This window comes from Saccopteryx leptura, chromosome 11, assembly GCF_036850995.1.
Source record: "Saccopteryx leptura isolate mSacLep1 chromosome 11, mSacLep1_pri_phased_curated, whole genome shotgun sequence".
NCBI classification, from domain to species: Eukaryota; Metazoa; Chordata; class Mammalia; order Chiroptera; family Emballonuridae; genus Saccopteryx; species Saccopteryx leptura.
Window position 1 is genome coordinate 538,607 of NC_089513.1, and position 27,769 is coordinate 566,375.

General features: G+C 45.0%; 2 protein-coding genes across 8 annotated transcripts in view; one reads left to right on the forward strand and one right to left on the reverse strand.

Moving 5' to 3' along the window:
• LOC136383383 (probable 2-ketogluconate reductase) overlaps positions 1-27,769 on the reverse strand; it is a 48,795-nt gene that overhangs the window by 14,062 nt on the left and 6,964 nt on the right. The window contains exons 1-3 of one of the 4 annotated variants that reach the window (XM_066353227.1): positions 5,823-5,862; positions 3,484-3,682; positions 3,228-3,286 (exon numbers count right to left, since the gene is read on the reverse strand). The gene's annotated coding sequence lies outside the window, so the exon portion shown is untranslated. Of the gene's footprint in view, positions 1-3,227; positions 3,368-3,483; positions 3,683-5,822; positions 5,863-27,769 lie in introns of those variants that run through there. The other 3 variants (XM_066353228.1, XM_066353226.1, XM_066353229.1) reach the window with 3 other exon arrangements.
• TXNL4A (thioredoxin like 4A) lies at positions 6,000-19,649 on the forward strand. 4 transcript variants are annotated; one of them, XM_066353232.1, is made up of 5 exons: positions 6,000-6,021; positions 6,218-6,331; positions 10,490-10,557; positions 15,875-15,978; positions 19,284-19,649. In XM_066353232.1, exons 3-5 carry the CDS (start codon positions 10,492-10,494, stop codon positions 19,453-19,455), a joined length of 342 nt encoding a protein of 113 aa, XP_066209329.1. In that variant the 5' UTR covers positions 6,000-6,021; positions 6,218-6,331; positions 10,490-10,491; the 3' UTR covers positions 19,456-19,649. The 4 variants fall into 4 exon arrangements, with proteins under 4 accessions (XP_066209329.1, XP_066209331.1, XP_066209328.1 ...); XM_066353234.1 differs by lacking the exon at positions 10,490-10,557; XM_066353231.1 differs by lacking the exon at positions 10,490-10,557 and having other exon boundaries at positions 6,001-6,021; positions 6,160-6,331.

The following is a 27,769-nucleotide window of genomic DNA, read 5'->3' on the forward strand; positions in this document are numbered from 1 at the left end:
GTCCACTGAAGGCCCACAGTCAAGGCACATATGAGAAAGCAATTAATGAACAACTAAGGTTTTGCAACGAAAAACTGATGATTGATGCTTCTCATCTCTCTCTGTTCCTGTCTGTCCCTATCTATCCCTCTCTCTGACTCTTTCTCTGTCCCTGTAAAAAACAAACAAACAAAAAAACCCAAAAAAAACAAAAAAAAATTTTTTTGGACTTTGAGTAAAAGATTAAAATAGCTTTATTCAAGATAAGAAGATTTGGCCCTGGCCAGCTGGCTCAGTGAATAGAGTGTTGGCTCAGCATATGGACATCCCAGGTTCGATTCCAGTCAGGGCACACAGGAGAAGTGACCATCTGTTTCACTTTCCCTCCCTTTCCCCCTTTTCTTCCCTTCTTCTCCTGCAGCCAGTGACTTGACTGGTTTGAGCACTGGTCTCAGATGCTGAGTATAATTCAGTGGCCCCTGTCAGCCTCAGGTGCTAAAAATAGCTCAGTATTGAGCATAGGCTCCAGACAAGGATTGCCGGATGGATTCTGGTCAGGGTACATGCAGGACGCTGTCTCACTATCTCCCCTCCTCTAACTAAAAAAAAAAAAAAAAAAAGATAAGATTTTCCTGACCAGTGGTAGAGTAGTGGATAGAGTATCAACCTGGGATGCTAAGGTCCCAGGTTCTAAACCCTGAGGTCCTGGCTTCAGCAGGCTCATCCAGCTTGAGCATGGGATCATCAACATGATCGCAGGGTCGCTGGCTTGAACCCAGAGGTTGCTGGCTTGAAGCCCAAGATCACTGGCTTGAGCAAAGGGTCACTGGCTCAGCTGGAGCCCCTTGGATCCAAACACATGAATAACTAAAATGCCCCAAATAGGAGTTGATGCTTCTCTCTCCCTTCCTGTCTCTCACTCGCTAAAAAAAAAACAAAAAAAACAAAACAAAAAACAACAAGAAGAAAAAGATTTTAGTTTACTTTTGTGGAGAAGAAGCTTGATTCCTGACAGCTTTGTGCTTGATTTTCCATTCACATTGGTTTAATAGCAATGACATCCACCCATCACACCATTATTGTCAGAAGTTTTATGTGGAAAAGATCTGAGATTCTCCAAGTGACTCGTGGCTGCTCCAAATGCTAAAAAGGGTGAGATTCCCAGTAGGGAGAAATGGAAGTAACAGTGATGGGGACAATGGGCAGATGCAGGGCTCACATTGTTAGGTTCGGGTCCAGGGCCTACTACCAAAAGCTCAACTAGCCAGGTTTAACTTTAGGCACAAGGACAGTTCCCGTAACTCCACCTGAGCCATCCTGATTGATATTTTACCTCCACTTGACTCTCAGACATCTTACCATCCCCCATCACTAATCTGAACATTCTCTTCCATAGTCAGCACCACCCTCCTACTCCCATTGTTCAGCTGCCACAGGTAACAGACATTTTTCCCCTGCAGTTAGAAAAACAGCCATACTCAGTCCTATATAAGATGAAGCTTTTCATACTCCTGCTGTGGACGCCATTAGGGTCTCAGTCCATCTGACTCGGATGCATAAATAAATTTCTTATAAAACTCATCAGCCCTTGTGCGTCCCTCCTTTGGTGATCTAACACACACCTTTCTTGGTCTCCATCTCTAGCACCCGACTTTGACCAGCTCCAGACACGGGCCAGGAGTCCAGCAAAGGAGCATGAGACATTTGATTCGATGCACAATTATCTGATCAGTACATGACCAGATAAGGGGATGTAAAAGATTGAGATATGCCAAAGGGTTTACAGATTCCTACACCATCTGTTTCCTAGTTTGAGATTAATGAAAACTGTAGTTTTTTACATAAAGTTTCTTGAATCACCAAGTATCAACAAATCCTATTTATCAATAATTTAAAACCAGTACTATAGCAATGTGTCTCAGCAAAAACAGTGCTATGCTCCTAGGAAACTGGATTGCTTAGAACTTCATCCCCAAGTGCAAAGGTTGCTGGTTTTGATCCCCCATCAGGGCACATACAGGAACTGTCTCTCTCTCTCTCTCTCTCTCTCTCTCTCTCCCTTTCCCTCTTTAAAATCAATTAAAAAAATATAAAAAATGTTATTTAAAAAACAAAACAAAAAACAATTGGATTCATGTAAGGAAGTAAACTATGAAGTAAAATCTGACGTGGGTACCCTAATTTTATCCATTGAAGCTTAATGTGTCATGGACTACAGCTTAGAAAAATAATAAATTCCTGTCTAAATTGACCTATAAATTCTGGCCGAGTTCATGAAGCCATTTCATTCTCTCTCAAACAAGACAACGTTGCATTTTCCCTGGTAAATCTTTTAGATTCCTTCTATGCGGGTCAGGATGGGTGTTAGTGTTAATCCAAATTCAGAGGGACCCAAAACATGAAAGACAGAATTAAGGTCCATAGTTTACACACCAAAGCTTTATTGTTTAGCTTGGCCAAGCGGCGGCAGCTCCGACAGAGATCTGAGGGAGAGCGCACCGGCCCTTTGTTCTACTTAGTTTTTTATAGTTTTGTAAGTGGGAAGTACAGAAGCAAAAATTGCAATAAGGAGCCCCTTACCACTATTGGTTATAGTCATATGTCCTTTAACATGATAGGACCACGTTCAATTTGCAAGCTATACATCATTTTGGGGAAAACAAAGTTTACAAGCCAACACAATGGTAGAAAGATGTCTCTTTACATATTAAAGGCATTCCTATATTATCTAGTGTTTATCTGCTATCTCTCTGTCCAGAGTCACACACACACATTTACATAGGAGAGGTAGTTTCGGTGGGGACAAATGCCCGCAAATGACTCATTGCTATAAGAAAAGGTTTATTTTGGCTTTTCTCTTCCAGCACCTGGCTAGCCATTCACCCCTTTCCCCACAGATGTGGTGGAATGTCTGGGAATCCATGTTTTCCTCCCCTTGCATTTACAATACAATGCCAAGGGCCGTCCTGGTTATGCCAATCACACAGTACAGAGACTATTCTCACAATTTCTCTGCACACCTTAATCCAAATTAATAAAATGTTCTCCAAGCCTCCTAAAATATTAATTCTATAGCCTTTGGTACTTTACAACACCTGTGGGTGAAATGGCTCAGTGGCTCCTCATTAGCATTCCAACGCGGCCCACCTGTCCCACCAGGTGAGGTCTGGGGGTCACTGCCACTGCGATGAGGGCAGAGCTCCGTCCAGTTTCTTGCCCTCGTCACGACATACTAAGGGCACATTTACCTTTTCAAAGGATCCCAGATTTCAGGGACGCACTGGAACCCAGCCTCCGGGGCACATTCCTAGGCGAACACCTCAGGTCAAAGACCACATTGATCCACCACACCCTACCTACCCCGCCCCAGCCCCATCCCTACCGGGACCAGCATGCCCCGCCCCCATCTTCGGGCCCCGCCCCAAGTACACGGGTTGTATCCCCCACCCGCGCCACTGGATCCCGCCCTCTTCCCCACGCCTCCGGTGTGGCCACGCCCCCTACTTAGCTTCCAGCTGGAGGATCTCGGAAGTCGTAAGGGGGTGCACCGGAAGTGCACCTCCGTGCGTGCGTAGGTCAGTCCGGGGAAGCTCCAGAGTGCCCAGGGACGCCAGCGTGGTGCGGGCAGCTGGGGCTAGGCTTCAGCGTGTGTGGAGTGGAGTATAGGGTGGAACTGCATACCTCCGGGCTAGCAATCTGGGGGCTTCAAGAGCAAGTTTAAAGTTGTGCATAGGTTTACTATCATTTCCAATCTACATGTTTATAACAAGTGAAGTTTTAATACACCTGATTCGGACAAAGACTAAAAATGTTGCTTTGATATTAGACTGAAGTCGTCCTGGCCAGGTAGAACGTCTTCTCTATACACCAAGGTTGAGGGTTCCATCCCAGGCTGGGGCATATACAGGACTCAACCAAATGAATGAGTAAATAGGTGGAACAGTAGATTGATGTTTCTCCCTTCCTCTCAAATCAATCAATAAATTTTAAAATAGAATGAAGAAACTCGAGATATGTCTGTTGCATCTGAAAAGCAGCAGTCCAGTTGCTGGGGTGGGGGAGGGTAGGGCTCATAGATAAGAACATGTGCAGAATCTACTATGGCAAGGGATCATGTAGGCTACACATAGAGTTTGTGAGGACTGAGAGTTTCCAAGTGGGTGAGGAGACTCTTCTGACCGAAAAATCTCCCGGAAGACTCTTGGGGCGTTCCCTCTGAACAGTGGTAATAAACCACAAGGCCCACCTACTAACACTACAAGGTTGCACAATGCAAGATTAGTAAAAAAATCAATTGTATTTCTATACTCTAGTTATGAATAACCTGAAAATATTTAAAATAATTCATTTAAATAGCATCCAAAAGAATAAATAAAATAAAAATAAATTAAACTAAGTACAAGATGTGGACACTGGAAACTAAGTCATAGTGTTACCTGCCATGGTACCTTGCCCCCTCCATCCTGTCTCTGAGGCCTCCTTTTTTTTGACCCCTCAGTGAGCCAAGGCAGCCCCGCCTAGGCTCTCTTGTTGCTTCTATTCTAGGCCCTTCCTTGTCTCACTGTCCCCAGCTTTATTAAACTTACTCTCAAAATCACCTGGGCTCATGTAAAATTTTTCCTGCATGCAATAAAGAACCCATACCACTAGCTGGTCCTATGCAGACCCGAAGGGTCAGGTCCCTTGTTTGGTAACACTAACGTTCAAATAGAATGCTATGGACTCAGGACAGCCAAACCAATCTTGAAAAGGAAGAAAATTAGAAGACTCACTTCATGATTTTAAGACTTACTACAGGCCCTGGCCGGTTGGCTCAGTGGTAGAGTGTCGGCCTGGCGTGCAGAAGTCCCGGGTTCGATTCCTGGCCAGGGCACACAGGAGAGGCGCCCATCTGCTTCTCCACCCCTCCCCCTCTCCTTCCTCTCTGTCTCTCTCTTCCCCTCCCGCAGCGAGGCTCCATTAGAGCAAAGATGGCCCGGGCGCTGGGGGTGGCTCCTTGGCCTCTGCCCCAGGCGCTAGAGTGGCTCTGGTTGCAACAGAGCGACGCCCCGGAGGAGCAGAGCATCGCCCCCTGGTGGGCAGAGCGTCGCCCCTGGTGGGCGCGTCGGGTGGATCCCGGGACGGGCGCATGCAGGAGTCTGTCTGACTGTCTTTCCCTGTTTCCAGCTTCAAGAAAAATACAAAAAAAAAAAAGACTTACTACAAAGCTTCATATGTCAAGACAGTGAGACTGACTAAACATAAAGATCAGTGCCTGGCCTGTGATGGCGCAGTAGACCTGGAACGCTGAGGTCGCCGGTTAGAAACCCTGGGCTTGTGGAGTCAAGGCACACACAAGCAAGGAGCAACTAGTGAATCCAATATGAGTTGAAACTTCTCACACCCCGCCCCTCCCTCTTTCTCCTCTCCCTGTAAAATCAATAAATAGTTGTTGGGCAGATAAAATGTATTATGCTCACACTTTTAAAAAATGAGCATAAAACTCTTAGGGGAAAACAGGAGTAAACATTTATGACCTTGGTTTCTTAGATATGACACCAAAAACACAAGCAATTAAAGAAAAAAATAAATTAGACTTAATCAAAATGCACAACTTTTGTGCTGCAAATGACACCAATGAAAAGTGAAAAGTCAATTCACAGAATGGGAAGAAATTTTTTCATATATCTCTAGTGAGTCTTATGTATTACTTTGGTTTGAGTACTTTTCTGGGAATAGCTGCTTTTGATAAGGAAAGCAAACTGTGTTCCTGCCCAGAAAGCACGACTGCCAAAAGACTCGTTTGGGACCTCTGTGTGGAGTGACCGGCACAAGCCCCTCCCGGGCACTGTGGCTGACATTACCTGGCCCCTACGGTTGGCGGGAAGTCCTGCACACAACAAGACTCTCGGGCACCCTCTTGAGACCACACAGCCACGCCGCAGCACCTGCGCGGACACGCGCACGCACGGCGGACGCACGTACGCGCGGCGCGCGCGCACGGATTCGTCAACGCGCTTGCGCGCCCGGGCGGCCGCCGCGGGAAGCCGGGTGCAGGCTGAGGTCTGTACGTTGGGGAGCAAGCAGGGTCCTGGGAAGGAGCAGGGGCCGGGCTGGGGTGAGGGTTCGGGGCCGGGAGGGACGGGGGCGCGGGCTGTGATGATCTGGACGCCGGTCGTCCACCGAGTGCGTCTCCCGCAGAGGCCAGGGAGTCGCCAGCATGTCGTACATGCTTCCGCACTTACACAACGGCTGGCAGGTGGACCAGGCCATCCTCTCGGAAGAAGACCGCGTGGTCGTCATCCGGTTCGGGCACGACTGGGACCCGACGTGCATGAAGATGGACGAGGTCCTGTACAGCATCGCGGAGAAGGTACCCAGCCCGCGCCCGGCGCGCGGTCGGCTTTCTTTGCTTTGCTAGTAGGCAGGAAAATGTAAAAGTGAAATTCAAAGCTCATCCGTACTCATTCTTCATTGAGCCTGTTTCTAATGAGGCGCCAAATAGAAGACGCAAGATTTGACCTGGTGGTGTGAGGACAAGCTTCCTGAAATTGTGCACAACAGATAATTGCCTTTTCCTGGGAGTTATCGTACATTTCAGATTTTTATAAAAGGTTCAAGATCTGCCTCTCTAGCTAAATAAATTCCTAGTGATAGGGTGATTTGCAAAATCTGCATGAGCACAACACATTTGCAGACTGAAGCAAGAGCATTGAAGCTCACTTGAGCTGTTTAAAAGCATTGTTGTTTTGTGGGGGTATTTTTGGTACCATGTTTATATGTTGTATTTGTAAAGCAAAATATTTATGTTGACAGCATAGTAAGTTCTGCTCTTTTCGTTGTCTTTATTTTCTTGTCCTTACTGTGCTTTTTTATAAGTCACTTGATTTATAACTGATTTCAGTGCAGGCAACAGTCGGAGAAAATGGAATTGTGCTTTGTTAGATCTCTTTCCTAATGTTCAATGTTAGACATCACATTGTCTGTGGTACTTGTTTGGTGACAGAGCACAGTTGTGGGGCGTTTCTGTGTAACCAGGGCCATAATTTTTTTTTTTTTTTTTACAGAGACAGAGAGTCAGAGAGAGAGATAGACAGGGACAGACAGACAGGAACGGAGATGAGAAGTATCAATCATTAGTTTTTCGTTGGGCATTGCGACACCTTAGTTGTTCATTGATTGCTTTCTCATATGTGCCTTGACTGCAGGCCTTCAGCAGACCAAGTAACCCTTTGCTTGAGCCAGTGACCTTGGGTCCGAGCTTTTGCTGAAACCAGATGAGCCCGCACACAAGCTGGCAACCTTGCGGTCTCGAACCTGGGTCCTTGGGATCTCAGTCCGACGCTCTATCCCAGGGGTCTCCAAACTTTTTACACAGGGGGCCAGTTCACTGTCCCTCAGACTGTTGGAGGGCTGGACTATAAAAAAAAAACTATGAACAAATCCCTATGCACACTGCACATATCTTATTTTTTATTTATTTATTTATTTATTTATTTTTGTATTTTTCTAAAGCTGGAAACGGGGAGAGACAGTCAGACAGACTCCCACATGCGCCCGACCGGGATCCACCCGGCACGCCCACCAAGGGCGACACTCTGCCCACCAAGGGGCGATGCTCTGCCCCTTTTGGGGCGTCGCTCTGCCGCGACCAGAGCCACTCTAGCGCCTGGGGCAGAGGCCAAGGAGCCATTCCCAGCGCCGGGGCCATCTTTTCTCCAATGGAGCCTTGGCTGCGGGAGGGGAAGAGAGAGACAGAGAGGAAGGAGGGGGGGTGGAGAAGCAAATGGGCGCTTCTCCTATGTGCCCTGGCCAGGAATCGAACCCTGGTCCCCCGCACGCCAGGCCGACGCTCTACCGCTGAGCCAACCGGCCAGGGCCACATATCTTATTTTAAAGTAAAAAAATAAAACGGGAACAAATACAATATTTAAAATAAAGAACAAATCAATTTAAATCAATAAACTGACCAGTATTTCAATGGGAACTATGGGCCTGCTTTTGGCTAATGAGATATGGTCAATATCCGGTTCCATATTTGTCACTGCTAGCCATAACAAGTGATATGACGCGCTTCCCGCCTGCGTCCCGAGTCACCGGAAGTGGTACTGTGTGTGAGCAACACCACGCTTTCTGGTGCCGCCACATACAGTACTCCAGGAGCACAGAATGCCGCATCCTGTGCTCCTTTTACTGACCACCAATGAAAGAGGTGCCCCTTCCGGAAGTGCGTTGGGGCCGGATAAATGGCCTCAGGGGGCTGCATGCGCAGGCCGTAGTTTGGGGACCCCTGCTCTATCCACTGCATCACCGCCTAGGCCTAGTCAGGCCACAATTTTTTTTTTAATTCCGTAATGGTGGTTTTAAGATAGCTTTGATTTGGATTTTTGTAATTGCAATAGGTTAAAAGGCAAATATATCAGGGTGTTAATGAAATAATTAGCTTTGAGAAGTCATTCATCTGAATGAAGAGTAAAAGTGGAAGCATTGAAACCATCTTTTCTTTCTTGGGAACAGGAGATGCTAATTTAGGCTGGGTTAAAATAACACCTTTGAGTAATAGTAACAGAGGTAAAAACATTATTTTGTGTTTAGGAAAGGAAAGCTGATTTTTTTAGTGTCTTCTATCTGGTAAGAGAGGCAGAGTGAGGAAGGGGTTGTGACATTGTGGACGTTAGGGGCCATTCTTCTGTGTCAGTCATCATTAGTACCACTTTAATACTTACCAGCTGCATCGCAGATTCTCATTCTGGGTCTGAGGTGAGGTCCAGAAACTGTTTCATAAGAAGTTGCCTTGGGGCACTGCTGTCCCACTCAGGAACAGATCAGTGCCACTCCCCACCCCACCCCTTCCTTTTACCCATTATCTTGGCCTTTCTCTCTCCTAAGCTCCAGGGGCCCTTCTACTACCTCTGTAACTTGTATAATTTGGAAAAAGAAAAGAGAAGACGACGCACTTGGTTGATTCCCCTAGGCCCTGACTGAGTAGCTCTGTTGGTTAGAGCACCATCCCACTGCCAAGGTTGCGGGTATGATCCCAGGTCAGGGCACATACAGGAGTCAATCAATGGGTATTGGGTGTTTCTCTGTGTCTCCTCTCTCCCTTTTTCCCTCCCTGGCAGTCTCTCTCCCTCTCCCAGTCCCTTTCTTTCTCTCTAAAATCATTAAATTTAGCTTGGCCTGTGGTGGCACAGTGGATAAAGCATTGACCTGGAATGCTGAAGTTGCTGGTTCGAAGCCCTGGGCTTGCCCAGTCAAGGCACATACAAGAAGAAGACTACTACTAGTTGATGCTTTCCGCTTTTCCCCTGCCTTTATCTATCCTATCTTTAAAAAAAGTCAATAAATAAAATCAATAAATTTAAAAGAAAAAACCTTCCCTGAGAATTGTCGATTCTATTATTTATTTATTTATTTATTTATTTATTTATTTAGAGAGTACATTTATTAAAGCTGGGGGACTGATAGTGAAAAACAGGGCTTAGGATAGAAGGAGCAGCAGGAGAGACACTAGGCGGGGCTGCTGTCAGCTCCCTGGAAAGTCAGAGAAAAGGGGGCTTTGGGTAAGTTTATGGGTTTGGCCTGGGATGAGCTGCCATTGCCCATCGCTCCCCTGGTTCCAATCTCCTGGGGTCTCTGAGAGTTTAGGAGATGCGTGTCTGTGGGGGGAAGAAGAGGTGGAAAGGAAAGGTGTGGGTGTGCTCTGTGGAGAGAGAACACTCTGGAATTGTGACTTTTAGAACCTTTCAACAGAGGTCTTGGTCTGAGTACAAGTGCTGTACTTGTCAGCCTTTCCCCTGATACTGAGAAGCTTGAGGTGGTGCCAGGGAACCACTTACTCATTGTGTAAGCTTTTGTGGTCAGAACAGATGCTGCTGAATTCAATGAAGACTCTATTAAGCACTTTTCTGATGAGATAAGCAGATCATCAGCGTGTTGACTTTGAAATAACCTAAGGTGTGTGTTTTGGATTCCGCCTTGCAGGTAGCAGTATAATCACCAGGTGATGTCAAGACCCTGCTGCCCTCAGCTGCAGGCCAGGATGGCTAGAGACGTCAGGATTAGCGCTTCATGTCTGAGCAAAACTCAGCAGGATGCTCTTAGCTAGGCAACAGATTTTATGTGTTGATGTCAGTTTTTAGGGACTTTTACCAGAGTGGTCTAAGTACCTTTTTGTTAGGTATAGACTGAATCACTGTGTCACTAGTGAACACACTCTTCTTGTTGATGAGGACAGTTTAATTAGGCTCACTTTGAGGATTTTCCTTTGGTTTTTTAAATTACCCTTGTTCTTTTGTCCAAAAATTTGGATTATTATTTGAATAAACTTTCAATATTGTGTTATAATATAGCTATTCAAAAATGCAAACTTAAAATGCATTATAAGACTGTTAATGTTTTATTTTGTAATAAGGGCAAAAATATGAGTTTATAATTCTGGAAGTTCTTTTGGGGAAGCTCAACAAGAATTTTGGAAATTTAAGGTTTTAGTATAAAGAACATTTAACTATTTAAAAATCTCCCTCTGCAGAAATGGCAGATAATGGGGGATCTTCCTCACCTTGTTACGAGCTCTGTTGGATATCCCAGCTGTTTAAAGTGAGTAAAAGTTCCCATGCTGAAGCTGGAATGTGCTGTACTGACCCCGTGCTCCCAAGTGCCAACCCCTCCCTGTGCTGGATTTGTTTCCACCTGTTCTTAAACGGAGAGATGCGCTTACAGATTTTACCGATGTTTGGAAGTTGATAGAGTGATAATAACAGCAGCTGGTTTTATGCGCAGCTTTGAAGAGAAACTGTTCTGAGCCCTCGGTCATTCTGTAGGAACAGTTTGTCACAGCTCACTGCTACCTAAATCCCATGAAGGGTTAGAATACGTGGGCTGTTTGATGTCTGTGTTAAAAATCCCATACAAGTCAAGTGATACTGACGCGTGATTCTCTATTCTAAAGGAAATTGTATACAAGGCAAATATATTAATGGAACCCTTTAGGAATGACTGGGGATCTTTCTGAAGCATCTCACTGAGTAAGTGAACCAGTGGAAGTTGATGGTCAGTCAGTGAGGAATCTGGTAAGAACCAAGAGAATGCATAAATGCGTATTTTTGTGTTCACTGTGGATTTGTGTGTCTGGATATAACAACCTTGCAGCAAGCAGTGATGAGAGGCAGGATTGAATGGTGGTTAAGGGTACAGACCGAGGTGGATTCTGCCACTTACCACCTGTATGATCCTAAATAACTTGTCCATAGGGAAGGGATACCAGTGCCTAACTCATAGGTAGTGAGGGTAGAGGTAACATGAAGGCCTCCAGATTACTTCCTGTCACAAAGCAAGTAGTATATTCAGTAATCATCGGTCACCATTATTATTATCCCTCACACATTACAAAATTTGCAATAGTTATTGTGAGTAAAGCTAATCAGGGCACATAGTAAATAAAGTTACCATGTAATTATTTTTGGTGGATTTGAAATGAGTTACCTAAAAATGTAATAATGAGCCTATTGACAGTCCAGAATGTTTTTTTCTGGTTTACTGGATGGGTTCTTAGCTAGTGGAGGAGCTCCATACGGAGGCAGAATGGTGGTTGATCAACAGCTCACTGCAGGAAAAGGTGTGCTCACAAAATGTATGGGCAACAGGGTGGGAAAGGATATTTGCTACTGTAAATGATCAAAAGAATTGTGCATTAAAAATAACTTGAGCCTGACCTGTGGTGGTGCAGTGGATAAAGCGTCAACCTGGAAATGCTGAGATTGCCGGTTCAAAACCCTGGGCTTGCCTGGTCAAGGCACATATGGGAGTTGATGCTTCCTGCTTCTCCCCCTTCTCTCTCTCTCTCTCTCTCTCTCTCTCTCTCTCTCTCTCTCTCCCCTCTCTATAATGAATAAATAAAAAAAATCTTAAAAAAAAAAAAAATAAATAACTTGAGCCTGACCTGTGGTGGCGCAGTGGATAAAGCTTCGACCTGGAACGCTGAGGTCGCTGGTTCAAAACCCTGGGCTTGCCTGGTCAAGGCATATATGGGAGTTGATGCTTTCTGCTCCTCCCTTCTCTCTCTCTCTCTCTCTCTCTCTCTCTCTCTCCTCTCTAAAATGAATAAATAAATAAAGTTAAAAAAAATTAAAAATAACTTGATTAGGCCCTGGCCAGCTGGGTCAGTGGATAGAGTCGGCCCAGCATGCAGACATCCGGGTTCAATCCCATCAGAGCACACATGAGAAGCGACCACATGTTTCTCTTCCCTCCCTCTCCCCCTTCTGTCTCTCTTCCCCTCTCGCAGCCAGTTGCTTGATTGGTTCTAGTATTGGCACCAGATGGGGGTAGTCGGCTGGATCCCTGTTTGGGTGCATGTGGGAGTTTCTCCATCTCCCCTCTTCTCACTTTAAAAAACAACTTGATTATAGAAATGGAATTTGAATACATGGTTCTTGGTTTAAAAAAAATACTGTTCAATAACCAGTTAAGATTACTACAAATATAGTAAGCAAAATGTATTTTAAATATGGTGGATTTATGCAAATAAGTTCACAGTATTATTTAAAAAGAAGATTCTCGGCCTGACCAGGTGGTGGCGCAGTAGATAGAGCATTGGTCTGGGATGCAGAGGACCTAGGTTCGAGACCCCGAGGTTGCCAGCTTGACCGCAGGCTCATCTGGTTTGAGCAAAAGCTCACCAGCTTAGACCCAAGGTCGCTGGCTCAAGCAAGGGGCTACTCGGTCTGCTGAAGGCCTGCGGTCAAGGCACATATGAGAAAGCAATCAATGAACAACTAAGGTCTCACAACGAAAAACTGATGATTGACGCTTCTCATCTCTCTCTGTTCCTGTCTGTCCCTGTCTGCGTCTCTCTCTGACTCTCTGTCCCTGTTAAAAAAAATAAATAAAAAGAAGATTCTCATGGCACTGGCCAGATGGCTTTGTTGGTTGGAGTGTCGTCCTGGATCACAGAGGTTGCAAGTTCAGTCTTTGGTCAGGGCACATGTAGGAACAGATTGACTTTAGGAAACTAAGGAGCGTCTTCAGAAGATTTCCTACAGGTAGTCACAGGCATGGGTCTGGCCTGGACACTACTGCCTTCTGCATCCAACAGTGACCAGACCAGCTGTCATAGGCCAGTGCACTGTAGGGCTGCAGGCAGGCAGAGATGCCTGGGAGGCACTCCAGGAAAGGCGCACTCAGAGACTGAGTGGAAGCTGGGTGGGGGGCTACAGACAGTTTAGGTCATCGTGACAGGGTCAGACTGCGGGGATGCACTCATGGAGGTCTGACTAACAGAGGCAGTAAGGGTGGAGAGCTCCTGCAAGGAGCCCGGCTGTGAGAAGAACGTGAAGTGGCCAATGGACCTAGATACTGAGGTGGGAAGAAAAGGTGTCTCCCAGCTACCCTACCTCCCTCTTATCCTGGTGAGAGAGAAGGTGTCTGTGGAATGAAGGGAAGTCAGTCACGGAACAGAGCTGAGCACTAAATGTTCAACAGCCTTTGCTGAGTGTTGTTCTCAGTCACCGTGGCAACTCAGAGGACAGGGACTGCAAAAGCAGCCACACACTCCTCTGCACAACTGTTGACTGGTAAAAGTTACCCGCCAGTTTTTAAAGGTGCTGCCTACATCTTAAGGTTTACTAAGCAGTGGTACTTTCTTAAGAAAAGCATTTTCTTACTTTATTACTTCCCACATAATAAAAGGTACTCTAATGTAAAATGACAGATATTGTTACAGTATAAACACACGCACACTTGTCTCCTGAATGAAGCATAAACTGCTAACCCAATGAAAATCCAAGAGGCTTTTCAGATAGTGAGATTTTTAGAAAAGACCTTTTTTCCCTTTGCCTTCACTGATGAGTAAGGAAAGTGTAGCCCTCACTGGGTAAGCTCAGTTGGTTAGGATCATGCCGATAAGCCAGGGTTACGTTTTTGGTCCCCAGTCCCGCACATACAAGAATCAATCAGTGAATGCATAAATAATCTGACTTTGCATTGACTATATTATAGTGCATTTAGAAAAATGTGAACTCAGTTTCTGAAATTCAGTGTTTTAGTTGTGATTTCTTAAATCGATGTTTCTCCCTCAAAAAAAATCAATAAGTTTAAAAAATAGAAAAAGGTTGTAGCTCATTCAAAAGTAAAATCCCAATTAAGTGACATCACAAAACTTGATTTTGGCCCTGGCCGGTTGGCTCAGCGGTAGAGCGTCGGCCTGGCGTGCGGGAGTCCCAGGTTCGATTCCCGGCCAGGGCACACAGGAGAAGCACCCATCTGCTTCTCCACCCCTCCCCCTCTCCTTCCTCTCTGTCTCTTTCTTGCCCTCCTGCGGCGAGGCTCCATTGGAGCAAAGATGGCCCGGGCACTGAGGATGGCTCTGTGGCCTCTGCCTCAGGTGCTGGAATGGCTCTGGATGCGACAGAGCAACGCCCCAAAGGGGCAGAGCATCGCCCCCTGGTGGGCATGCCGGGTGGATCCCGGTAGGGCGCATGCAGGAGTCTGTCTGACTGCCTCCCCGTTTCCAGCTTTGGAAAAATACAAAAAAAAAAAAAAAAGTTAAAAACTTGATTTTACCCCTCAGTGTAAATCACATTGTGATTCTTCAGATGAATCTGAAGCCTCATGAAGCTGGGAGCCACAGTTGTGGTCATTACTGATGTGTCCTCAGAGCCAAACAGTACCCAACACATTCAAGGCACTAATACATACTTGCTAGGTGAAAATGAATTATTTCTGTTCATTAAAAAATCAGAAAATAACAGAAGAATGGTAAAATCATGGCATAGCCTTTAAATCAGGGGTCCCCAAACTACGGCCCGTGGGCCGCATGCGGACCCCTGAGGCCATTTATCCGGCCCCCACCGCACTTCCGGAAGGGGCACCTCTTTCATTGGTGGTCAGTGAGAGGAGCATAGTCCCCATTGAAATACTGGTCAGTTTGTTGATTTAAATTTACTTGTTCTTTATTTTAAATATTGTATTTGTTCCCGTTTTGTTTTTTTACTTTAAAATAAGATATATGCAGTGTGCATAGGGATTTGTTCACAGTTTTTTTAGTCCGGCCCTCCAATGGTCTGAGTGACAGTGAACTGGCCCCCTGTGTAAAAAGTTTGGGGACCCCTGCTTTAAATAATAATGAAGTAATTCTTTAACGTAGCCATAAAAGTTGTGCATTTGTAAAGTAAGAGAATTAAAGCAGCGTATTCAGTATTATGACATGATCATTGTATAATTACATTTTGTTAGAACTGTATAAAGATTTTTTATTTAAAATTTTTATTTATTATTTTTCCCCACTGCGCCTGTCCTCCTGAACAGATTTTTTAAATATATGCCAGAAAAAAATGGGAAAGAATATACTAAAAATACCTTTGCAGCTGTTAACCTTTGTGTTAGGATTGAAGGTGATTTTATTTTCAGTTTTCTAAGTCTTCTCTGATGAACTTGCAATTAAAGAAAATTTTTTACATACAATATTATTTGGGTGCTAGTTTGCCCCTATTTACGAGTTCAAACCTAAGTACGTGGGAAATGTCTGGCTGAATTCTAAAGGCATTTTGTAAAGCAGTTGTTCTGTGCATGTAAGTAAGTATTCGTAAAAGTACAAGTTCAGAAAAGTCCACTTAGATTGCTGCTATATCAGTGTGAGTGATACATCTTTGGACATTTTCTGCAGGTTCTTGTAACTTGCTGTTCTCTCAGAAATGTTACAGGGGGAGGTGTGAATGGTCAATTAATGGTTCAGGATCCTGAGCTTGTTGAATTATTTTTCTATCTTAACTCTACTGGGAAAAATGTTGGAGGATTAGTTTGAAAATTGTTCTATTATACATAGATGGTTGGGGTTTTTTTTTACTGTCCTTTTACAGAATAAAAAAATTGATTTGTTATTTTAGTCCCCCCCCCCCCCAATCTTCTTTACTTTCAGGTTAAAAATTTTGCAGTTATTTATCTTGTGGATATTACAGAAGTACCTGACTTCAACAAAATGTACGAGTTATACGACCCATGCACTGTCATGTTTTTCTTCAGGTATGTCCTCTTGAAGTTGTGATTTCAATTGTTCTCTTCTCTCTCTTTTTTAAAATTTATTTTGGCCCTGGCCGGTTGGCTCAGTGGTAGAGCGTTGGCCTGGCGTGCAGAAGTCCTGGGTTCGATTCCCGGCCAGGGCGTACAGGAGAAGCGCCCATCTGCTTCTCCACCCCTCCCCCTCACCTTCCTCTCTGTCTCTTTCTTCCCCTCCTGCAGCGAGGCTCCATTGGAGCAAAGATGGCCCGGGCGCTGGGGATGGCTCCTTGGCCTCTGCCCCAGGTGCTAGAGTGGCTCTGGTTGCGACAGAGCGACGCCCTAGAGGGGCAGAGCATCGCCCCCTGGTGGGCAGAGCGTCGCCCCCTAGTGGGCGTGCCAGGTGGATCCCGGTCGGGCGCATGCGGGAGTCTGTCTGACTGTCTCTCCCCGTTTCTAGCTTCAGAGAAATACAAAAAAAAAAAAAAAAAATTATTTTTAATTTATTTTTTATTTTTTGATTTAGCGACAGAGGGAGAAAGAAAGACAGGGACAGACAGGAAGGGATAGAGATGAGAAGCATCAACTCATTGTTGTGGCACTTTAGTTCATTGGTTGCTTCACACATGCCTTGACCAGGGGGCTCCAGCTGAGCCAGAGACCCCTTGATTAAGCCAGCGACCATAGGGTCATGTCTATGATCCCATGTTCAAACCGGATGAGCCTGTGCTCAAGCCAGCAACCTCAGGGTTTTGAGCCTGGGTCTTCAGCATCCCAGGTTGACGCTGTATCCACTGTGCCACCTCCTGGTCAGGCCTCTCTTTTTCTAAATTGTCCTCTTAAAGTTATTGTTTAAGTTGAAGTTGTTGGTCTGGAAGTTTAATGTAATCAAGATATCTTTTAGAGTCAGTTATGTAGTCATATCACATACAGATTGTATCACTAGACAAGGTTCAGTGTGATCCTTTAAATAATTTTCAAAGTAACAATTTCAGTTTTATCATTTACTCAGCAACACATTACCCTTTTGAAATAACTTTACCCAGAAACCTAGGCCAAGTGTAATTAAATGGAAAACATTGTTATTGACATTTAAGGTATCTTTAAATGATATGTTGATGGAAAATATGTCATCAAATAATTTACTTTTAAAGTATGATATTAGTGACTCTATTTAATGTTCTTTGGGATACCTAAGAAGAAAATCTGTACTTAATTTTTTTGCTTGTAAGCACAAGACTATTTTATCAGCTAAATATTCTATTGTGGGCCCTATCAATGAAGGATAGAATTTTCCTCCCTGCCTTAGATGAATTTGTATCCATAACTTACGGACTTTGCTTCAAAGGAAAACATGGGAATGGAACTGGCCAGATACCCAAAGGTCTGATGGAGGTGGCACATGCGTTTGATGGTATTTATGTAATAAAGATAAGTAACATCATGAGTAAAAATGATGGAGGGTTATTTTGGAAAGAAATCACCCTTAGACATCGTTATGGTTGCCAAAATTTCTTACTGTTATTGTTACTACAGAAGTTGGTGGATGGCAGTATTAGTGACAGCTCCAGAAGCAGAGCCCCTGTGGGTGAGATCCTGGGGGGGTGGGGGGGGCTACAGAGGAAGTCAGGTAGTGTGAGCAGTATGCTGTGGTGTCTCAGGACAGTGCTTCTCTCAGAAAGGGGATGAGCTGCCTCCTGCTGTCTTTGTGATACAGAATTGAGACAGGTCATACCAGCACTTCGGTTTGTTCACTACATAGATACATTACATTCCACCAGGCTTTATGGTCTAGTGCTGGGACAGTCAGACGAGACAGGGTTCCTGCTGTCCCAGAGCCTCATCTGATGGCAGCAGCTGCATAAGTGAGCTGACAGAAACTGGAGAGGGCAGAGGATGGTGTTTGCAGATGAAAACTGGCCAGATCGAATGTGTGGAGCACTCATGGAAGCAGAGTGAGTTTAGAACAAGCCATGTGCGTTCCACTGCGGCCAACACGCAGGCAGGGAATGGGCACACAGTGTGCCTGCAAGCATGTGGCCTGTTAGTGGGAGAGTTGGAGAAGGCCAGGGAGCGCGGGGAAGGTCAGACCCAGTTCCTGAGCCACGTGAGGCCTTGGAGGTCTTTCTGGGGTTGGAGGTTTGCAGCAGAAGAGTGACATCCAATTTGCCTGTTAGATGCTCACTCTGGTTGAAAGGAGGCCAAACCAGAGGCTTCAGGATGGAGCGCCCTCCCCGGAACAGTGGGCCAAAGCCCAGAGTTATGTACTTCAACAAACCAGGAAAAGTAGCGCAGCTGGTACAGCAAGGGTTAGGGTCTTCATTGTATAAAGTACACATAGTCATTCATTTTAAAATGTAGCCTCCTGCCTGACTTGTGGCGCAGTGGATAGAGCATTGAGCTGGAATGCTGAGGTTGCTGGTTTGAAACCTGGGCTTGCCTGGGTGGCACATACCAGAAGCAGCTACTACAAGTTGATGCTTCCTGCTTTCCCCTCTTCTCTCTCTCTCTCTCTCCTAAAATCAATAAATAAAATATTTCTTAAAAAAGCAGCCTCCTACTCTCCTAATAAAAATACAAAATACCATTTCACACTTAGTAAGGCTTTTAGTAGAAGTCACACAGTACTCACAAGAACAGCATGGGAACTCTTGCATTGCTTTTTTCAGGTAAAGTTGGTATGATGCTCTGGAAAACAGTTTGGGTTTCCAAACGACTAAAAGTGTGTCCTTTGACCCTTCAATTATCCTGTGGTGTATTTGTCTTAAGGAAACATAGAGGCTTGCAGAAAGCTCAGTGGGCAACCCATTGTGTGTTTTTTTAAAAAAAATAGTATTCAGGCCATTCCCAGTCTCCTCCTAAATTGTAGCATGTCCTCCTGTGTGTGTCCTTGTCTTAAATGGTCTTTTGAAGGTTTCAAATGTACTTTATTTCTTCACTCATGCCACATGTTAATGGTACACACTGCTTCCACTTGTAACACTTATGAGTTGGTTCTGAAGCAGTTCAGTGTTTCGGCTGCTAACCTCCTTTCCTTTGGGGACTGTCCTACTGGTGCCACTGCAGGTGGCCAAGCACTGGCCACAGCAGTCCACATTTGTTGTGGGACTCTGGTGTCCCTTTCAGTGGCTCTTTGGACTTGGAGACAGATAAGTGTGTTTGGGCAGTAGGCACATGGGGAGCTGAGACAGACTGCAGCATCTGTCCTGCTGGTGGCCGCATACTAGAGTTGAGCCTGAGCCGTGTAGCCAGAACTGTAACAGTGGGAAACAGACATTTTTTGTGGGGTCCCTTCTGGAGCCTTTGATGAGCATTGTCCATTTCCTCCGCAGGAACAAGCACATCATGATTGACCTGGGCACTGGCAATAACAACAAGATCAACTGGGCCATGGAGGACAAGCAGGAGATGATTGACATCATTGAGACTGTGTACCGGGGTGCCCGCAAAGGCCGCGGCTTGGTCGTGTCCCCGAAGGACTACTCCACAAAATACCGATACTGAGTGCCCATCGCTGGCTCGTGTTTGCTGGGGAGTGATTTTCACGTGAGGACGCTTTGAACTCGAGAGCCTTGGAGGGAGAGTTTGGGGAAGGACAGGAGGGCTACCTGGCCTCCCCTGGAGGCAGCCTGGCTGCTATGCTTTCGTATTCTCAAATACCTGTCCATACCTGGCCACAGTAAACAGATGCACTGTGATAGGAGAGTCCTGACTTATTTCTTCCATAGGTCACTGCTTGTGGAAGTAACAGCTTCACTATCATTGCAGTGACATTCAGGCGTGTCCTGGGGGCTGCTGGGTTTTGCACACTTGGCTGGGATTGTTGCGACGAGTACCACAGCCTGGGTCGCTTAGCAGAAAATTGTGTCTCACCAGCTGGAGACTGGACGTCCCGGGACCCAGGCGCCTGTTTCCTACTCCTCTCCCTGCCCACCCTGATCTCAGCCTTTATCTCCTTGAGCCTTTCTCCCTTAGTTGTGTCTGTGTCCAGCTATCCCTCCATAAGGACACCAACCATTGGATGAGAGTGCTAGATTCAAGCATGACTTCATTTTAATGAATATCTCCAACAGCCCTTCTCCACATAAGGTCACATTCTGAGGTTCTGGGGTTTAGGATTCCCAGCATGCGATTTGGGGGTTGAGGAACAATTCAACCCACAACAGAATGCAACAGCTTGAGTTCAGAAAGAAGACACACTTAAGGAAAATGTATCTTATTCTGGTTATAAAAACAGTGCAACAAAATTAGGGGGCCTTTTAAATATATGTTCCTTGTTCCTCCTAAGATTGTATCTAGTGGACTTAAACATACTGTATTCTCTGTAGGGTTTATGAATCATGATCCTTCAATGAGATAGCTTTTTTTCTTCTTTTAAGATATTCTGATTTGACTCCCCAGGCTTGCCTTGTCAAGACACATGCTTCCTGCTCCTCCCCCCTTCTCTCTCTCTCTCTCTCTCTCTCTCTCTCTCTCCTCTAAAATGAGTAAATTTAAATAAATTTATTTATTGCCTTACGAGGTGGTGGTGCAATGGATAGAGCTGAGGACCCAGGTTCGAAACCCTGAGGTTGCTGACTTGAGCGTGGGATCATAGACATGACCTCATGGTCGCTGGCTTGAGCCCACAGGTTGCTGGCTTGAAGCTCAGACGTCACTGATTTGAAGCCCAAAGGTCACTGACTTGAACCCAAGGTCACTGGATTGAGCAAGGGGTCACTGGCTCAGCTGGAATTCCCCAGTCAAAGCAGATATGAGAAAGCAATCAATGAACAACTAAGGTGCCGCAACTATGAGTTGATGCTTCTTATCTCCCTTCCTGTCTGTCCCTCTGTTTCTCTCAAAAAAAATATTTATTGATTTTAGAGAGAGGAGAAAGAGCAAGAAATGGGGGAGGAGCAGGAGGCATCAACCCACAGTTGCTTCCCATATGTGCCTTGACCAGGCAAGCCCAGGGCCTTGAACTGGGGGACCTCGGTGCTCCAGGTTGAGGTTCCATCCACTGCACCACCACAGGTCAGACTTTTGATAGCTTTTTAATTTTTTTATCAGTCTCAAGTTTCTTTTCTAAATCTATCCCAGGAGGATGGTGGTAGGTGATTGGGATCTCGTGTGTGGGAGCACACCTGAAGGCTCCCTCCCTGCACCCTCTCGGTTTCACAGCCCAGCCTGCTGCTTACTTTTAGAACCTTGGAAAAGTGGCTCAAGTCCCAGAGCTCTGCCTTGGGAGTGAAGGGGATGACAGTGACTGGAGAGAAGGTCTGAGGTGTTTTAAATTAAATTACAGGCCAAACAGAGAGACAAGGGTAATTAATTGGTTAGTAGCTATAGGCCAGCTAACAAGACTGCTCATGTTCCTGAGTATACACTGGAGCTCTGAACCAACCTCCATGCTTGTTACCAACCAATGGGCCACTGCATCTTGCATATGTGTCAATTTTCAGAACTAACCAAAAGTAGTAAACAGTTGTTGCTGCCCTGGGCTCAGCCCCACCCCAGCCTTATCTATAGCCAATGTCAATTCTTTCAAAACAACTTACATCTTTCTTCCTCAAAACAATGTATAAATGCCCACCAACTCCAGGACCAGGCTCATGCTTGTCCTACATCTCCCCCTGCTGCTGCTGGTGGTTTAGACTTCATGCCCCAGCACCTGGCCCTTTTCTGAGGAGGATCATGGGTGAGAGTGCTCATTATCGTTATTAATAAGAGCAAGAAAGTGGGATGTAACCAATGTCTGAGACGAAAGACTATTAGCCGTAAAAAGTGTATGAAATTTTCACGTAGGAAAAAATGTTTATGATATGAAAGAATAGGATATTAGATTATAAACAATACAATCAACTCAATATTGTTGGGTGAAAAAAATATTGACAGTGGTTAAATTGTACACTGTATGGTTAATTTTTGAAAAAATTGAATTTATGGGAATGACAGTAGTTAACATAATTATGCAGGTTTCAGGTGCCCAATTCTATAATCCATCTCTACACCATATTGTGTGTTCACCACCCACCCCAACTATGGTTGATTTTGACCTGAATGAAGAATGTGATGTACTTCACAGGCAGGGATAATGTTAATTTTATTTATTTATTATTTTTTTATTTTTTTAAAGATTTATTTATTCATTTTAGAGAAGAAGAGAGAGAAGGGGGGAGGAGCAGGAAGCATCAGCTCCCATATGTGCCTTGACCAGGCAAGCCCAGGCTTTGAACCGGCGACCTCAGCATTTTGGGTCGCCGCTTTATCCTCTGCACCACCACAGGTCAGGCGGATAACGTTAATTTTAATAATAAGAGCCTACAACCGACCCCTTTGTGGGGTAATCAGTTTTATTTTACTCTGGCTTAGAGAAATGGAAATTGAATAATTATTTGAAAACGTTTCTACATAACCTACAAAGGTCTGACTGCTAACTGCCTGGGGTGGGGGTGGGGATGAGAGGTAAGCACACCTGGCTCAGCTGCCTCCTTGGTTTTCACCTGGTTTGGTTTGGAGAGCATTACTATCAGAACCTGTCTGGACTAGACAACTTAAAATTAGTCTTCCCCAAACTGTGTGACTAGAAACGTTGAGTAATGTAGCCATTTAAAAAGCAGCTTCTAGCCTTGGCCAGATAGCTTGGTTGGTCAGAGCATTGTCTCCATACCCAAAGGTTGCAGGCTCAATCCTGGGTCAGGGCACAGGAACAGATCGATGTTTTTCTCTGTCTCTCTCTCCCTCTCTCTCTAAAATCAATAAATAAAAATGGTAAACCATTTTAAAAAAAGCAGCTTCCACCAGAAAACTGCTTCGGATCTTTTTTAAAAAGGCCTATATAGAATTTAATTTAGAAAAAAAAAATTGACCTTGTGCAGCTTACACTTTTCTTGAGTGACCTACAAATATTAGGTATGGATGGAGACACATCTGCCATTAAACACCAGCTTTGTTAAGTGGTCAGTTGCCTACAAAATAACATTTCTTTACATTGCCTTTGTTTTTTAAAATCTTTTACTAATACGAATTTTTAAATACTAAAATATCAGAACCCAGGTTATATGGATTATTACTCAAAAAGTACAGTTTTTATTTTATCACATTTTCAAGTGACTGTTCTGTTGTATTCAGGTGTAAGGAAAAAACTGTAAAAAGGTGAAGATTTACTTATATACCAGTTAATGTGCTAGAATTCAAGCTTTCAATGAATGTACCTTTATTTCCTGTAATTACTAAAGCATCTTTTGTATAGGAAAAATTCAGCTTACAGAAAAGCTAATGTTAGGTGACTTCCATTTTAGTCAGATGGGGTCAACATGGACTTACCAAGGTGAGTAATCAGTGTGCCTCATACCAGAGTTTCGTCACCGAGGGTCACGGGCATCCAGAGCTCACTCAGCCAACAGCATGCTGCCTGTCTGTGTTGAAGTAAACACAGAAAAGGTGTTACAGATGCAGTTTAATGCAAAGACTGATCTTACAGAACATAGAACAGTAGTTTTTAACATTTTAGATCATGATCATGGACTTTCCTCCCATTCACACCCGCCTTCCCCAAGGAACACAAGTTTAGGAGGTTTTGAGCCCTGTCCCAGCACTATCACCAAGCACAGATTTAGCCAAACAGATTTGAACTTACTTGGGCCTTTCTTTAATGTAAAAGGTGTTAACAGCTTTTGACAAAAATTTTATTTTAGATACCTGGCCTTCTCTCGAGCTGTTTTAAATAATGGCTGTATGTGCATCCCAAAAGGGAAGTCTTGATACCTACTTAACCATTTAATTTGATGACTAATATTTAGTGGGTTTTGACCAAATTAAAAGTCATGCTGGAGTCTGGGTGATGAAGGGAAGGGACTAGGTCCCAGCATCACCATCCCACACCTGGAGGTATGCCAACTTAGGGTTGTGTAGAAACTGGCCCACTGGTCTCCATTCTCAGCCACTGGCTTATCACCAATCAGTCCCGGGCAGGTGGGTCCTGTCTGATGCAACCCAATAGGGAAGGTGTATTTTCACCCTACAGGTAGAATTTGAGTGCCCTCCTAATGTCTTCCAGCTCACAGGCAGCAGGATTCAGGGCACAGCTCTCTTTTTACTGGGACATCAGACGTAGATATTTATAAGTCACTGATAGCTGAACTAGCTCTGAGTTAGCAGAATAAGTATAGATAATTTGCCAGATGACTTCGGGAAAACAAAGGCATCTAATTACTAAAATATACTAATATAATCAGAATATTATGTCCGTAAAACATGCATTCATATCTTTTTTTATAAAATTTTTTTAAAAATTCATTTTAGAGAGAGAGAGAAACAGACAGATAGAAAGGAGGAGCAGGAAGCCCCAACTCCCATATGTGCCTTGACCTGGCAAGCCCAGGGTTTCGAACTGGCGACCTCAGTGTTTCCAGGTCTACACTTTATCCACTGCTCCACCACAGGTCAGGCATGCATTCGTATTTTAATAAGGTTGTACATCTCAACATGTCACACGAACATAAATCTGAGACCTGAAACTAAACATTTATTTGCATCACAAGACTCTAGTGCAAAATTCCACTGGAAAATGTTTGTGTGGTGGAGCTGGGTGGGTTCCCTCAGACTCTGGAAGTGGGTTGAGGGCTTAATGCAACATTTCTTCTTTAAATGGTGTTCCATGAACAGACTGTCTCAAACAGAAACGGCTGTTTATGATCTCCAATGTCTAATAAATCATTGTGACATGTTTTGACTGAAGATTAATTTGAGGGCTGGGGGTAAAAATGGAATGAAATCCAATTTTTTCTTTCATTTTAAAATCCAATTATTTTTTTTATTTTTTTTATTTTTCTGAAGTTGGAAACAGGGAGGCAGTCAGACTCCGGCATGTGCCCGACCGGGATCCACCTGGCACGCCCACCAGGGGGCGTTGCTCTGTTGCAACCAGAGCCATTCTAGCGCCTGAGGCAGAGGCCACAGAGCCACCCTCAGCTCCTGGGCCAACTTTGCTCCAATGGAGCCTTGGCTGAGGGAGGGGAAGAGAGAGACAGAGAGGAAGGAGAGGGGGAGGGGTGGAGAAGCAGATGGCACTTTTCCTGTGTGCCCTGGCCGGAAATGAACCTGGGACTCCTGCACACCAGGCTGATGCTCTACCACTGAGCCAACCGGCCAGGGCTAAAATCCAATTCTTAAATAGCATTTTTTATTTAAAATGTGCACTTTTTAAGGAATTACAACAGTCTCTGAAACACGGGTATTCAGAAAGGAGCCCCTGAGAAAGACTTGTTTACTCCTGAAGGTTTTTCCTATAGCACAGAGGCAGTGGTTCCCTTAGTGAACAAATATGAAATTGTATCTTTCCAGAAGAAAGCAATCACAAGCTCTGCACAAAGAACACTTATTTCGTTTCCTAGCAATGGCGTTACCGTCTACTCTTTAATAGCACCCTTGATCCTGGTTTGCACCATTAGGTCATGTACGTTCCTCTGTAAGTCCTGGATGCGTGTCCCCATTTCTTCCAGTTCCATGTTAAAGAGTGCAGAGCCCTGGCCAGAAAGCCCTGCTTCAACCTACAGCTGCTCCTCCCCGGTCCTACACAAACACCCTGGCCAGCCTGCAGGTGTAAGGCACCTGAAGGTCGGTGCAGATACTTTCCTGAGACTTTTTTTGTTTTATTTTTTCGTTTTTTTTTTACAAACCCTTGTGTGAGGGCTGACTTTCTTTTTTTTTTTTTTTTTTTGCAGAGGCAGAGATAGACAGGGACAGACAGACAGGAACGGAGAGAGATGAGAAGCATCAATCATCAGTTTCTCGTTGCGCATTGCAACTTCTTAGTTGTTCATTGATTGCTTTCTCACATGTGCCTTGACCGCGGGCCTTCAGCAGACCGAGTAACCCCCTGCTGGAGCCAGCGACCTTGGGTCTAAGCTGGTGAGCTCTTTGCTCAAGCCATATGAGCCTGCACTCAAGCTGGCGACCTCGGGGTCTCGAACCTGGGTCCTTCCGCATCCCAGTCCGACGCTCTATCCACTGCGCCACCACCTGGTCAGGCCAGGGTTGACTTTCAATAGATCGCAGCGAGGGAGCTGCTCTGCTACCTACGGAAACCCGGACCCAGAAGCAGGTCGCCTACGAATGGTTTAGCACCAGGTTCCCCATGAACAAACGTGCGTTGCGTGACGGGCGAGGGGGCGGCCCCCTTTCCTGGCCACACCCCGTTTCCCAGGATGAGGGGATCTCCGCACAGACCCTGGTTCCCACACACAGCGGGGGCACGCCGCACCACGCGGGGGCATGTGTGGCGGCCCGCCGGTGGGGACGGGAGGACCGGCTATCCGAGGTCAACCAAGGCCCCGCGGCACTGCGTATAGTTCCGCCTGGGCGGGATTCTGATTTAGAGGCGTTCAGTCATAATCCCACAGATGGTAGCTTCACCCCATTGTCCTGAGACTTTTGTAGGCTATCTCTAACCTCTGAACTGTGAGATCAGCTCTGAAAACTTGGCTCCCCTGACAGGGACACAGATTCTGGGATGTGATGTTGTCTGGTTATGTTTGACTGTCCGAACCAAACTCGACTGAAGATGTAAATACAATGGAAATGAACTCAGTTTAACTTTATCATGTTTAAGAATCTACCCCCCCCCCCGTGGTAACCCATCTACAGAATCAAAAATTGCAAGTTCCATATGCAAATACTTTCCAGAGTGTTAAGGAATGAATTTAACTGTGTGAGGTGAGCTCCAGTTGGGCAAGTCTTAGGGTAGCTGTTACCCTTGTCTGGATTTGCTCATTGTATCCTAATTGTGTTTGAATTCATGTCTTAAAACAGTGAGCTGCTCAAGTTACAAAACAAAACAGGTAGGTGATCCAGGTGTAGCACCCTACCTTGGGGCCCCACCGCCTTCTGCCTGCCAGTTTCTGAATGTGTAGTAGAATACAACTGTCACCAAGGAGACCACAGGCTTATTTAGGGCTTGGTGGGAAAGCCCTGCTGGGTAGTGGTGTGCAGTATGTCCACATATTTTATTGCCACACAAAATGCCCCATGCTGCTGGTCAAGCAAGAAAAAATTGCCTGTGACTGGCAATCAGAATGCCTGTGACATACATCAGAATGCCACAGAAAGGCACAAATGTAGACACCAGGAAGTCTGAGGTCAACAATTATCCACTAAACACATATTCCATGATAATTTAACAGTGCAAAGCATCACAGTATTTTCTATAAGACAAAAGAAGGAGCCTTGCCTGTGGTGGTGCAGTGGATCAAGTGTCAACCTGGAACGCTGAGGTCGCCAGTGTGAAACTCCGGGCTTGCCCAGTTAAGGCACATATAAGAAGCAATCAATGAACAACTAAAGTGAAGCAACTATGACCCTCCTCTCTCTCTACCTCTCTCTTTCTCTAAAATCAATAAATATTTTTTTTAAAAAAGGATATTTCTTTTTTTTTTTTTTTAAAGGTTTTTTATTTATTCATTTTAGAGAAGGGGAGGGGGGGAGGAGCAGGAAGCATCAACTCTCATATGTGCCTTGACTGGGCAAGCCCAGGGTTTCGAACCGGCGACCTCAGCGTTCCAGGTCGACAATTTATCCACTGCGCCACCACAGGTCAGGCAAGAAAAGGATATTTCTAAGATTTAATGTTGCAGCCAGGGCTTGAAAATGTTCTTGAAGTTCCTGAAATAGATTTTCTGCCTGAAAAAATGAAACAAAACAACTGAATATAATGTTTACTCTTGATGTAGGGCATTTTAAGCATCAGAATAGAACCATTCACATATATAGTTGATTTTTGCCAAGAAAAGTCTCTTCAACCACGAGTGCAGGGACAGCGAGCCCAGCACCCTAACTG